The sequence below is a fragment of the Carettochelys insculpta genome, chromosome 1, assembly GCF_033958435.1.
Source record: "Carettochelys insculpta isolate YL-2023 chromosome 1, ASM3395843v1, whole genome shotgun sequence".
NCBI classification, from domain to species: Eukaryota; Metazoa; Chordata; order Testudines; family Carettochelyidae; genus Carettochelys; species Carettochelys insculpta.
Genome location: NC_134137.1, coordinates 341,169,016 through 341,182,789, shown reverse-complemented (window position 1 = coordinate 341,182,789; position 13,774 = coordinate 341,169,016). Strand labels below are relative to the sequence as shown.

The window sequence follows — 13,774 nt, the reverse complement described above, 5'->3', positions numbered from 1 at the left end:
CTGCCCCCCCAGGCCCCCTACAGCTGCTCCAGAGGGTCTTTGCTTGGGGTAGTGGCCACCCTATCCTGCAGTCTGTTCGGGGGGAGCAGGGGGTCCAGCACTCTACAGGCTAACCCCAATCCTCAAGCTGGCCCCCGGGGTCCTGCACTTATCTTGGAGAGTAGCACTTTTGGGGCTATCCCCAGCCTCCAGCAGCTGGGCAGGCAATGGGGGCTACTCCCCATCTCTAATGCCTCCTGCAGCCTTCTGTCTGGGTGGGGAGCCAGGCTCAGGCCTCAATAGCCTCTCCGCAGTCTCTCTGGGGAGGGATGGGATGCAGAGGTTGCTCCTCTTCAGCTACCTCCCACAGCCTGCAGGCTACGGGTGGAGAAGGGGGAGCTAGACTATAAAGGGACTGCCCCTCTTCAGCTGCCTGCCTCCATGGCCTGTGGGCTGTTTGTGTGTTGGGAGAAGAGCCAGGTTCTGGGAAGCTACCCTCCTCCAGCTGCCCCCTGGGGGTCTGCAGGATGTCATCTTATGCACATCTTAAACCAAATTTTTTTTTTTTAAATTGCTTTGTCTCACGTGAGTCAGTGACTATTTTTCACAAATATTCTAATTCCAGGCTTATTTTCCAGCATCTGAGCAAATGTACTCCAAGTGTCATATTTCACACACATCATTCACTCCTTGCAAATAGAAGCCTTGTAGGCATAACTATAGAATAGTAAATGTAAATGTGATTTAGAATCGGAATGTGTGTCAGTTTCTTAAAAAAGAAGTGGACCAAACTTGGGCATGCTGAACACTCAGAAGTTTAAAAAGATACATTTGTGTTTATTTCACAAACATATTTACACTGAACATAAATTCACAACACTGGAAGGTGAATGTATACATTAACAGATTTACATGGGCATGCCACTTCCCATGTGAACACTAGGTCCACTTCTTCCCTGTATCGGTAATGACAGGATCAATTTTCAATGAGCTGAGAAGTGATGACTTGTACAGATTCTAAATGCTGTGGTTCCACGCTTCAAAGTTGAGTTGAACAATGGATTACTTCTTAGGCTAAACATCTTCAATTAGCATCAATTTCCATAAATAATAAGCATAAAGTTGTAGCTGAGTTTTCTTTTAGCATGCTAACAGTATCCCTGACAGAATACTGGTGCTTAATTATCTTTGTAGTAATTATTAAAGTTGATTCTCAGCAGGAAGTCCTCCAGGTGAGGTTGGTATCCCCTGTTTACAAGTTTGGTTACCACTGTAGGAAAAGCAAATATATAAATCTTAATTTAAACCTCCAACAGTACAATCCATTGATTAAATGTATGAATACTATCACGGATAAAGACTAGGGCAGTCTGATTTAGATGGAAACTGATCAGTAACACTCTGTAAAAGAGCCCCTGCTTCTATTTCTAAAATTACAAAATGCTCTGATTATCTATATCATAAATCAGATGCCAGGCAAGGAACAGAAATGTCAATCCTGCACAGTGTGCACATAAATGACATTTTATTCTTTGAATTACAAGTACACTTTAGCCACACTTTCCCCCCCCCCAAAAAAGGATAATTTTTAGGTACCCATAACATCAAACTAGCCTGTAAGAAGGCACTACTGAGATACTGGACCTCTGTAGACGTAAGCAACTCTGCTGGCTTTCTTATGGCAAGACCATCGTTACAGAAGAGACCATGGCCGTGTCTACACGTGCCCCAAACTTCGAAATGGCCACGCAAATGACCATTTCGAAGTTTACTAATGAAGCGCTGAAATGCATATTCAGCGCTTCATTAGCATGCGGGAATGGGAATGGGACATGATGGGAATAAGGGGACTTCGAAGTAGGCGGGGTCCTTTCGAAAAGGAGCCCCATCTGGACGAAACGCGCGGCGGCAAGGAGCGTCAATTTCAAAGCGCCGCTGCCGCCCGCATGCTAATGAAGCGCTGAATATGCATTTCAGCGCTTCATCAGTAAACTTCGAAATGGCCATTTGCGTGGCCATTTCGAAGTTTGGGGCACGTGTAGACACGGCCCATGAGACAAACCCCAGGGCTGACTGCAAATCTCAACTATAAATGGAATAATAAACTTAATACTAGCCATTGTTAAAAATAAAAAAGGATATTTCTAATGTGTGGGCTTTAGGCAGATAAGAAAAATTGCCCCGGCCTCAAACATCCCATGCACCAAGAGGGATTAGCAAGCAATAGCAGCATGCAAGGAGGAAGGTAAGGTGCAGAACAAGACACAAGTCGTTCTTCTGCTCTACTCTGCACTGGTTAGGACTCAGCTGGAGTAGTGTGTCCAGTTCTGGGCACGGCAGTTCAAGAAAGATGTGGAGAAACTAGAGAGGGTCCAGAAAAGAGCGACAAGAACGATTAAAGGTCTAGAGAACATGACCTATGAAGAAAGGCTGAAAGAATTGGGCTTGTTTAGTTTGGAAAAGAGAAGATTTAGGGGAGACATGATAGCGGTTTTCAGGTATCTAAAAGGGTGTCATAAGGAGGAGAGAGAAAACTTGTTCTTCTTGGCCTCTGAGGATAGAGCAAGAGGCAATGGACTTAAACTGCAGCAAGGGGGGTTTAGGTTGGACATTAGGAAACAGTTCCTAACTGACAGGGTGGTCAAACAGTGGAATAAATTGCTAAGGGAGGTTGTGGAATCTCCATCGCTGGAGATATGTAAGAACAGGTTAGACAGATGTCTATCAGGGATGGTTTAGACAGTACTTGGTCCTGCCATTGGGACAGGGGGCTGGACTCGATGGCCTCTCGAGGTCCCTTCCAGTTCTAGTGTTCTAGAATATACAGGATTAGAGCCTGATTCAAAGCCCACTCAAATCAACAGGAGACTCTCCACTGCTTCAGTGAGAGAATCTTGCAAACACAGTGATTATAGGGACATGTGTAAGTACTCATCTGTTTTGCGGTGATAAATACTGGGGAGAGTAAAGGACCAGGTCACTGCATATTTGCGTACAAGATGCTCTATTAATTTATGGCCAAGAAGCAACCAGAGATCTCATGCAACTGGCTTAGATGGCTCCCAGAAGTGTTCCATTCTAACATCCTAAAATATTTGCTTTTGTTGTTTTTTTGTCCTTTGACACCACCTTTTGACACCTTTAAAGAATAAAAAGGGTATCTCATTTCCTGAAAGATACCCTTTGATGGAAACAGTATTTAATGACAAAGCTAAAAAACAAGTTGTACTTTATTTGGATATCGGAGCATCTAATAAACAAAAAGTGAGGAGCTGCCTGTATTCACAAGAAAAGACGACAAATACAGGAAGGGTCTATAAAACCAGTATTATTTGGGAAGAGTAGAAGAGTAGACAGAGTGTCTCTAATTTACATACCCTGCATCTGAGGTGACAGCCATAAGGAATTCCATTGTGAAAATACACTACAGGTGCATCTAACACTTGCATTCCTCTTTTGAGAGAGGTATGCAAATTGGAAATGCAAATGAGAAATAAATTTGCATATCTGACACCTCATTTGCATATTCTAATTTCAAAAGAACTGCTTTTGAAAGAAGAAAGCCACTGTAGACGCTGCTCTTTCAAAAGTAAACCCCATCTTCGAAACACTCCTTCTTCCCATTAAATAAAGGGAAGAAGGATTCTTTCGAAGATGGGTTTACTTTTGAAAGAACCTCTTTCGAAATTAGAATACGCAAATGAGGTGCCAAATATGCACATTTATGCATCATTTGCATTTTCAATTTACCTCATTTGTATACCTCTTTCGAAAGAGGAATGCAAGTGTAGACACACCCTACGTGGCAAAACATCTGCACAGGGGCAAAATTCTTGCCTGAAGAAGATTTCACTACATCTGGCAGTAGGTGAGCAGACCATGGGCCTGTCTCTTCACCTCTTACAGAAGCCGGGAAACTCAGTGTCACAATAAGATGCAGCATTTATCTTGTAGGAAGATGTAAAATACATTTCAAAGAAGTTTTTTGTATTGCCATTTTAGATACTTTACTTTTACCTGACATATGATTTCAAAGACACATTGTAGATAAATCGTACGTCTAAGCATATATAAGGCTAAGCCACAAATTATTTGCCATGAATTCACTACCTGTAAGCCACCAAATGTGCTACTTACTGTCAGCTATGGGAAAACATACCAAAAAATTCAGACTTCTGATGCTGAGGCTTTAAATTAGGGGACACAAACAGATTAGCTTTCTCAGTAGTAAAGCACTAAACTAATGAGTTCAGATATACATTGTCTCCTGTTTTTAGGCTGTGTTATCAGAGACACCTGCAAGAACTGATAGGTTTTTCAGATGTCAGTTGACTGAAGCAACATAAATTAGCACAATAATGTATGTGAGTAGTCCTACCTTTGAATAAGAAGTGAGAGTAATATTTAAAAGTATTGTAAGATTGCTGCATCAAACCAAAGTTGGGATGAACAGCCATTTGCTTGCCAGCCTCAAAGTTCCACGACTGAGATATTAACTGGCTGCGGAACTTCAAAATGAGACTGAAGATGCTGTGAATAATGTTCATCACAGGGACGGCCTTCTCCGTCAGCAGTCCTCTAGCAAAAGGAAAAACAGACTTCAAAAATAAAACCTAAAAAGTCATTGTATATTTGAGCTGCCAGAAGTTGGGAGAATCTTTTAGGTTCCCTCTTTAGCTATTTAAAAATAAAAACAAAAAAGGGGTACTGCAGGAACTAATTTATGTGACTCTTGAGTCCAGTATGATTTACTTTCTCTCTGAGGTTGCTGACATTTACATATGAAGAGCTCCATCAAGATACTTGTCCTTAAAATTTATTGGCACCAACATACAAGTGTCTTGCTCTACTTTTGCTTACCTTTGCCCAGATAACTAAGCAACAGGTGTAATTTCTGCCACTGCCCAATGCCTGATCTGTTTTCTCTGAATGCAGCTGTTCTTTTTTGTAACTAAAAAGGAGGTGCCACTTGCTCTGGCTTATTTATACCTGGCCCTGCAGATTTCCAAGACCAGCATCTGATGAAGTGAGTCTGTGCTCATGAAAGCTCATGCTCAAAACTTTTCTGTTAGTCTATAAGGTGCCACAGGACCCTTCGTTGCTGTTCTAGGAGGACATACGCTTTTTGCCTTTTCTTGCATCTGCTCCTCCTATTCACTACCTTCTCTTCTTCCCTTGTCATTTCTGACTTTTTTGCTCTGTTCCTTCCTTTCTTACTCATTATCTGCTTATCTACCAATCCCTTTCTACTCATCCTATTTCCCCTGCCCTTTTTGCTCTCTATCATATTATCTAAGGGCCTCTACAGTTTGGTGCTAGCAACAAATTTAGTGTCTGAGGCTTACAGTGTTAACACCCTCAGATTCTTAAACAAGTAGTGCTACTTCCACTACTCATGAACCCTGGTGTTCCCCCCAACCCTCAAAGACAAAATCTGTGTACATCAGATGACAACTGCTCCACCAAGGCATAGTCTTGCATTCGGAAACTAAATCTGCATAAGTATGAAAAGAATAAACGAAGTACAGAGACAGCCCTCATGCAATCCTTGAATTTGGATTATCTGTACGTACTACTTATTCAGACAGAACACACATTTTCCTGAAGAGTAAATAGCAATTACAAATCATGAACTTCCCTTTAATCACAGCATTAATAATTGGGGCGCTACAGTTATACAATTCTTTTGTAAAATATTTGCATAAGTACAATTACTACTTGGTACATTTATTGAAATCAGGATATTTACACTACAAAAGAGTGGGCTAAATCCTCTGATGCATTTGACTTCACTGTTTTTCCTTGAACTCTCTTTACTTTACTTACCTGAAAATTGCTTTGTTAAGGTATTCTGCATGTGTTCTGTGAATTTCTTCCAGGTTTCCTACAGAAGACAGTTTGTTTCCAAATTCACACCACGTGACATGCAGTATTTGGTTAGCAATGTAACCCTGAATAACTTTAACAAAGTGCTGCATTTCATGTTTATACAGTTGAAGCTGTCGAAATTGAACAGAATTTGATGCACGACTCACTAATGCTGAAAATAAAAATAGAAATATTATTGTTGACACCTGTAGAGCCTGTTCCCATAAAAATCATGATTTGAGACAACTATCAGCAAAAAACTGTCTGAAATTCTAAACAAAGTTTCCTTGACTAAATTATGGCTTCCAAGGTCCAAAGTCTGTTTTAAATTGTATCTTTACAACTGATTGTCCCGCACACAGCACTAAAAATATTTTTATGCAGTATCCTTTAGAATTTACTTATTTATCTTACCAGTGCGTTTTAAGTGGAACCAAATATCTTTGAGGGTCCACACCATGTGTTTCAATTGCAGTAGAAAGGAGAAGATCTTGTTGTATTTATTCATGCAGCTCTCAGTAATGACAATGTTCAGAGGCCAGTCAACCTAAAATGAAGTATTTATATTAAAAACCAAGTGCCATAAACATTACCTGTCCATAGTGTCATATATGACCACTTCAGAACATTTCAAACTCACAGGTGCTACAGACTGTTGAAACATAACAATGAATTTATAAATGGCATCAAAGAATGAGCAGGATGAGTGAACCCTACAAAATCTGTTAAATCAGCCTAATTTATTGACTTTTCCTTGGGAGGTAGAGAATCATCAGTAACTATATGTGGGAGCACGAGCACCTGGTGGCCGGGCCTCACTCGCAAGGCAGAATGACCATACACTCCATCTTGGAACGCTATCACACAGCGGAGGGAAGGTCTGAAGTCAGGCCAGGAGAAAGAAATCAGAAAGTTGACAAGTAGCTGGAGAGTCCCCAAAGAGAACATCCCGACAAGCAGATAGTAAGCCCCCAAAGAGAACAGCTGGGGCTAGTAGCTGGAAGCCCCCCAAAGAGAACATCTTGGTTGTACAACATCAGAGGGTCTCAGGGGAGGTTCAGAAAAAGACCAAGGACAGAGGAAATCTTGTAACATGTTCTAACAGGCCGGGAGGATAGAAAGCCCAAATTAGGTAACAAACGCTTTAATTGGCCAGGTATCGAACCCCCAAGTAAGAAACAGTATAAAAGGTGATTTAACAGGAATAAGGGGGTGGGCTCCTGGACACAAGGCGGAGGCTAGCAACTTCCAGTCCAGACAGCAGACCCCAGCCTGATCACCCGGACGTCACCACCACGAAAGGTCCCAACCAAGCCGTATCTCTGACTTGAAGGGCCGCTGTAACGTAGTTATTGGTGAGATGTGGGAGCATTGGATGTTATTGGTAAGTCACATGTAATTATATATAGTTATATGTAACCTAGTATTTAGCTTATGCCAAATAAATAACTATCTATCTATCTATCTATCTATTATATATATATATATATATATATATATAAAACAAGTGTTAAGTAATTGTAGTTACAAATAAATGAATAAATCACTATTGGTAAATACCACTAGCTGGTCTAGCTGGGTCTGTATAGAGAATTATTGGGACTTAAAACAGCCACAGGGCATTGTGGTGTTCACAATCGGAGTGTTATTGTTCCTGGTACTCATAATACTGTGGAAACCTAGGTTTTAAAGTGAATACACTGAATCACATATTGCTGCTACACTATATCAGGCTGCTATAAAGGTGGGGTGGTTGGTCCCGGGCCACCCGACTCCCCCCGCTGTATCACACCCCACGCGCACCCACGGGACCCGGAGTAGGTCGGCACATCGTCACTATACATCAAAAAACAAGAAGCAACAAACACTGATGCTCAAATGATCACAGTGCAAGAGCAAGGTATAACTTTCAGTCTTTTCTACAGGCTTTTCTTACCTTGTACCGCAGCTCCAAGCAGTTTAGAACATCAGGAGCATTGGGCTTGAAAATTTCTGGAAGGTATTTGAGTGCAAAAGAAAGATTGGAAGCAAGCTGGGTGTCTCCGTGAAGGCTATACTGTAATGCTTTATTTAAGATAGAATTGAGAACCAGTGGATTCAAAAGTTCACCAGGAGTTTGCCCTGAACCAAGCTTGGGGGGGGGGGGGGGGGAACAAAAAACAAAAAAAAACAACAACTTAATTACATATGTACCTTCACACAAATTTGTAAAGACATAAAAGTCATGTTCTTGGTTTTAGCTATATTTTTCAGAATTACCTAAGTGTCCTAAGAGCCTAAGTCCAATTTTAAAAAGTGATACACGAGTCCTGTTTATTTCTGAAAACGGGACTTGGCTGCTTTTAAAATGTTTATCCTTATTTTTTGGCTCAATATCATGATGACCGACATCAGAACAACCTGACTAATTAACGCATCAGTGTGACAGAACTGATATTAACCCTGAAACAAACTTCGCAGTTTTCACCTTTAGAACTTTTAAAGGACTTTAATGTGTTTTCTGACATTTGTTTATTGACTAACGTATTTCTTGCAAATCCAAATGAGAATTTGCTAATTCACTTTTCAAAATATGAAGGCAAACACTTAACTAATGTCACGAAAAATATAAATAGTAGTATGTAGTAAGCTCAGAAATGCAGGTGTTGAGTGCCAAAATCCATAATGAACAAAGAGACATGTAATTCTAAACATTTGTTATCCTGATCCCCCTGAAACTATTAAAGTGACAGTCCTGAGCATAAGATTCAGATACAAAACATTTAAGCATAAGCAGCCACACTGACTGTAGCAGGGGCTCTCTCATATGCTCAAAACACGTGCTAAAGTGCTTTTCTTGATCATGACCAAAATGCTCTTAGCTTCTGAAGAGTTGGTGTTAACAATCCTGTTCCCAAGCACCTCCTGATAGCCAGACATAAGCCTAGATCAGTGTCTTCCAGTTTTATTTGGCCACAGAACCCTTTGAAACGCAAAAGAATTTTGCAGAACCCCTAATAACAGTTTTATAAATGGAGCTGAAAAAGTAGACCACAAATAAGGATAACAATAAACTAACACTAAACAAGGTAATGAGATCAACACTTAATTGCACATATTTAAAACCAAAAATCACATTTAAGGAGGAATGTGCGCTAACAGACTGCAGTAATACTTCATTACCTGTGACAACAGAGGGTGTAATTCTTCATAATTAGCTTGAACTGTCTCGGTATCTTCCTTAGCGGCTTCAGTAACAACAGGAGTGTTTGAAGTACTTGCTTTTTAATTCAAGTTCCTTCTTTTAGCCAATGACCCATAGGGAATTTTGGTATCAATTTAAATTCAATGTGTTAACTTGCTGTATTATCAACCTAAGTATTATTATGTATTGTAGATATGTAGATTAATCTATCATAGTCGTCTTGTGTGTGTGTCACAGTTAAATTTTTAAATACAAGAAATCACATGACTACACTATATTTATACTCCCTGAGAGCGAGTATGGGTATTTACAGTGGTATACAACAGGAGATTGCACCGCTGTGCGTGCAGCACTGAATGGTGACATCATCGTCCCTTCTCTCTGGCTAAGCTGACATCATACTGGGACACTCGTTGTGGCAAACACAAATGAAAATTGTTTTTAAGAAATATTTAAGCACTTATGGATTTAATTATTATTTTAAATAATAAAATCTTATTGTAATGGAGTTTTCTCACAGACTCTCGGGGTTCCACAGAATGCTGGCCCAAATGACCCTTCCTGCTTCTGTGACCTTTCACAGGTGGGCCTGGCCCAGGGACGCAGACATGAGCCATAAAAATGCCACCTCTGAAAAAATTTTCAAGACCCCCCCACCCCCCTCTAATTTTCCTCCAACAGCGCACTGTGGGATTTTTGATGTGGGAGTATAGACCAAATTATTACAGCATGGGCCCCGGCAATGGCAACAGAGTGTTCCAGCTGTGCTGCCACTAGCCAGCAAGGATCAGAGCAGTAGCACACAACTGTCCAGCCTTTCCCAGGACAGGAAAGTCTGCTCCCTGAAGACTGCCAATTTCTGCTGAATTTAGAGCAGCAGTGGGCAACCTGTGGCACAAGACCCTGCTGGCTGTCCCCCTCCCTCCAGGCACCTCTCACACACTGGGACGCCAGAGCCCTACACTTTACACCTCTCTCTCCCTCCCAGCATTTTTGAGCACCAGGAATTGCCTGATTTGCTCTTCATCACTGTTACTTCCCTCTCCCCCAGAGCTGGAATGCTGCGACTCAGCTGTTTGCAGTGTTTCAGATCTAGGAGGGAGGGAAAGCAGCAGGGGTGGAGTGGAGATAAGAGGACTTGCATGGGCTGAAAATATTGGGAGGGAGGGAGGGAGAAGCAGGTGAGGGTGGGGCTCCGGTGCCTCAGTGCGTGAGAGGTGCACGGGGGAGGGAGAGCAGACAAGGGGACTATGGGGTTGCAGGTGGAACCCCAGTGGGCCATGGGCTGCTGCAGCCCACTGAAGTGAAGGAGGGCCACTCAGGATTCATGGTTGCCTATTGCTGGTTTAGAGATTATACCCCTTGCCTCCACTGCAGCGTGCCAAATCCCAACACCCTCTTCTTCCGAGACAATATCAGAAATACACTGCTCTCAATGTGCTTCTTAGGCCTGGTATGTCCCCCTCTCGGACATTTCTAAGAGGGGATGCATTGCCTCTCCCCCTGGCACCCCCAAGTCATTAAAGCCTCAGCAGGGCCACTTTGCTACAGAATTTGCTTCCTGGGCACAAGGAGGAATTAAAATGGATAAGGGTAAAACAGCAGATAGCATTTTAACCCGTACCTCTCTACCACCATTACTCATATTTATGTCTTTATCTACTTATGTCAACACAGGGAACTGTCTTTAGTATTACTTCATGAAGTATTAGAGGTTTCACAGACATTGTGTCTATCACAAATAACCAAATACCAGAATTTTAAAACATGATATCACAAATACCTTCTCAAATAGTAGGTCACTAAGAGACTGAGCAAACTCCCCGTCTTCCATTAATAAAAAATGTCTTAGTGCTTCAAAATGCTTCTCTATGTTCAATTCCACAAAGTAGTAATCGACTATTGCTTTGTTCACAAGGGAAACACTAATAAAAACATGAACCAATAATCATTTTTAAAGAACAAATTCTTCCCTTACTATTAAAAGGCAGTCACAAATATTAGCATCAAATTAATGCTTCAATATTTAGCACATCCAAACTTTCATAACATTCATATACACAAGAGAAAGTGGGAGAAAACTTATACACAGATAATATCCAAGATGAGCCAGAACTAAAACCTGCCTCTACTGGGAACTACAGTTTGAATGGAATTGCCAACATATCTGCACACTGATTATATGTAAGGGGCAATTAAGTAATACCACATGGGCCACAGAAAAAGCAGCAGTAACCTTTTTCTTTATGGCCACATTTACACCAGCAAGTCCTTTTGGAACATCAGGCCCTTTTGGAAAGAACGCACAGACTGTCCACACACAAAATGCGTTCTTTTAATCTGAAATTGAAAGAATGTCTCTCTTCTTCCAGAAGCCCTCTTCTGCCCCCTGGTCAGGACGAGTGACTTCTTTAGAAAACTTCTTTTTTAAAAAAAAAAAAAAAAAAAAGAGTGTAGATGCTCCACGGGCGCTTTTCTAAAAAAAGCGGTCCTCATGGCAATGGATTTTTCGATTCCTGGCCCATTCTTTTCAAAGAGTGGGGGCTGCGTGGACACTCCATTGAAAGAGTGGATTGATCTTTTGATCTGCTTTTTTGGGTGTGAATGCACTCTTTCAAGAGAAGATCTTCCAGAAGAGATCTTCTGGGAGATAATCTTTTGAAAGATCACTGTAGTGTAGACACAGCCTGTGAAACTTTCATCTGGTGGGATCTGGACTGGTTAAGCAAAAAAAGTGTCAAGCCTGTATCTTTGCAGAGAGATGCACTTCACCCAGATAATAAAGGCACCTTTGATGTCAGTCCTCGACAGAGGAAGAGGGGGCGGGAGATGCAATTCCTAAACTCTGGAACTCTACGGGATAGTCCCAGTGTTGAGGGGAGGATTCCACCCCCCCCCCCCCCCCGAAGGTGGGGCAGAAGCAAACTATCCTATACGCTATACTTAAGGCTGCAGGTTTGTCTCGGAGGTTATGGAAGTCATGGATTCCATGACTTTCCAGGGCACCCGTGACTTCTGCAGCTGCCTGAACAACTCAGGCAGCCCGAGCCAGCTGTGCCAGCTGCTGTGCAGTCTTGGGTCATTGTGCACAGCCCAGGACCTTTGCTGGTGCTGCCACTCAGGGGGTAAAATGGGGGCCGGTACCATGCGCTGCCACCTTCCCAGCCCTTGCAGCATTCTCAGACATCATCATCCATAGTATCATCAGGCTGCCCTCCATCCTGATTTAGTCAGGGTATACAGTACAAATCACAAACAGGTCACACACCATGCATTTTTCTTTACTGCCCATGACATACTAAAAGTAGATATGACTAAAACAAACATTGTATTCGCTAAATTATATATAAAAATGCGTAAATATTTTGTATACAGGTTATACAATGGACGCAATGCCAACCAAGGCCACATGCAGCATTAAGAAGGGACTGCAGAGGCATAAACCTGCTCCATCTGCTATACCATTGATTGGGAACATAAGAGAAGTTAATGCAAATGTGAGTGTCAATGGACGCTACTTTGAAGAACTTCCAGACTCAGGTACATGGTATACATATGTGTGCATGAATGGAATACATATAGGGACTAGACCCACATTCGAAGTAGTATATAGATTTTTGTGCAGCTCTGTTTCAAGCAAAAATGATCAAAGGAAAAAATATCAAAGTGGATTTGTTACTTCTAATTAATACTTACTGAGATACTAGTGGAGCAGTAATAGAGTGTTTCATCAGCACTGGCAGTGATAAAAGCTCACTTAACTGTACAGCTGTTTCATCTGTTGCTGATTGTATCAAAGGATCCACTGGAAATGTGTATGACCTGGGTATCACATGGTGCAAGAGATGGGAAACTGGCAACTCTGCTAAATGAAGAGTACATATAAATATAAGAGGTTATACTTAAAATATTTCAATTAATCTCCTGAAAGTCATTTCAGATTTGAAAAACCAAAACATGCTACAGTACACTTTAAATTTTCAGGTACAGAAGAAGAGTTTTGCCACTTAATTTAAATAATAAAAATAATCTAATACTTTTTCTTCATACTGAACATCTGATTTCTCACCTCAAGCTTATGACATTTTTGTGCTGAACTACCATTTCAAGAGTTCTACTCACACATTAAATCATAGCTGTCTTGGTATTTTTCAAGGCAATACTGGTCTGATAAGGCTTTCAGATAAGCTTGTTCGGTCATCCATGTTTCATCATCAGCTTCCCTCTCTTTAATCTCACAAGCACAAGGCTCAGAAAGTAAAGTTTCTTGTGGCGTAACAGCCAGTGTGATCGATTTGTCAGGTTCCTCTGTCTAAGACAATGCAGACAATAAGTAACACTTGTACACAGAGCTGATCATCTCATAAATCCCAAGCAAAAATGATGCGTTCCATACCTGTGAAACCTCAGGAAACTCTGAAGGGAGATCTTTGCTGACTCCTTTTGCAATTACTGTAATAATACAAATGGAAACAGTAAAAGAAAAAAGCCCCATAAATACATAAAATACATCTGACTTCCAATAGTCTCTGGATCTTATCTCTAAGACATGATCATAATTCCATAAGAACATAAAATCTGTAACAAAACCATCATTGCAACTCATTTGAAAAACAGGGAATTTTAGGTTCGCATACATGGCTATGCTATACAGCTGCACTATTATTAGTATTAATATATTTAAAGCACTGCCAGAACAGTTTTCAAGTTCAGACTGTGAGGCAGCTATTCAAAACCACACTC

General features: G+C 41.2%; 1 protein-coding gene across 2 annotated transcripts in view; it reads right to left on the bottom strand.

Moving 5' to 3' along the window:
- Positions 1–801: 801 nt before the first annotated feature.
- The window catches only part of TUBGCP6 (tubulin gamma complex component 6), a 39,932-nt gene continuing 26,959 nt past the window's right edge, over positions 802–13,774 (bottom strand). For both annotated transcript variants that reach the window (XM_075015457.1, XM_075015468.1), the window contains exons 18-26: positions 13,428–13,483; positions 13,154–13,343; positions 12,728–12,896; positions 10,815–10,956; positions 7,784–7,978; positions 6,262–6,394; positions 5,806–6,019; positions 4,358–4,557; positions 802–1,249 (exon numbers count right to left, since the gene is read on the bottom strand). In XM_075015457.1, coding sequence (XP_074871558.1) covers positions 1,158–1,249; positions 4,358–4,557; positions 5,806–6,019; positions 6,262–6,394; positions 7,784–7,978; positions 10,815–10,956; positions 12,728–12,896; positions 13,154–13,343; positions 13,428–13,483 — 1,391 coding nt within the window. In that variant the 3' untranslated portion in view covers positions 802–1,157. The remainder of the gene's footprint in view (positions 1,250–4,357; positions 4,558–5,805; positions 6,020–6,261; positions 6,395–7,783; positions 7,979–10,814; positions 10,957–12,727; positions 12,897–13,153; positions 13,344–13,427; positions 13,484–13,774) is intronic.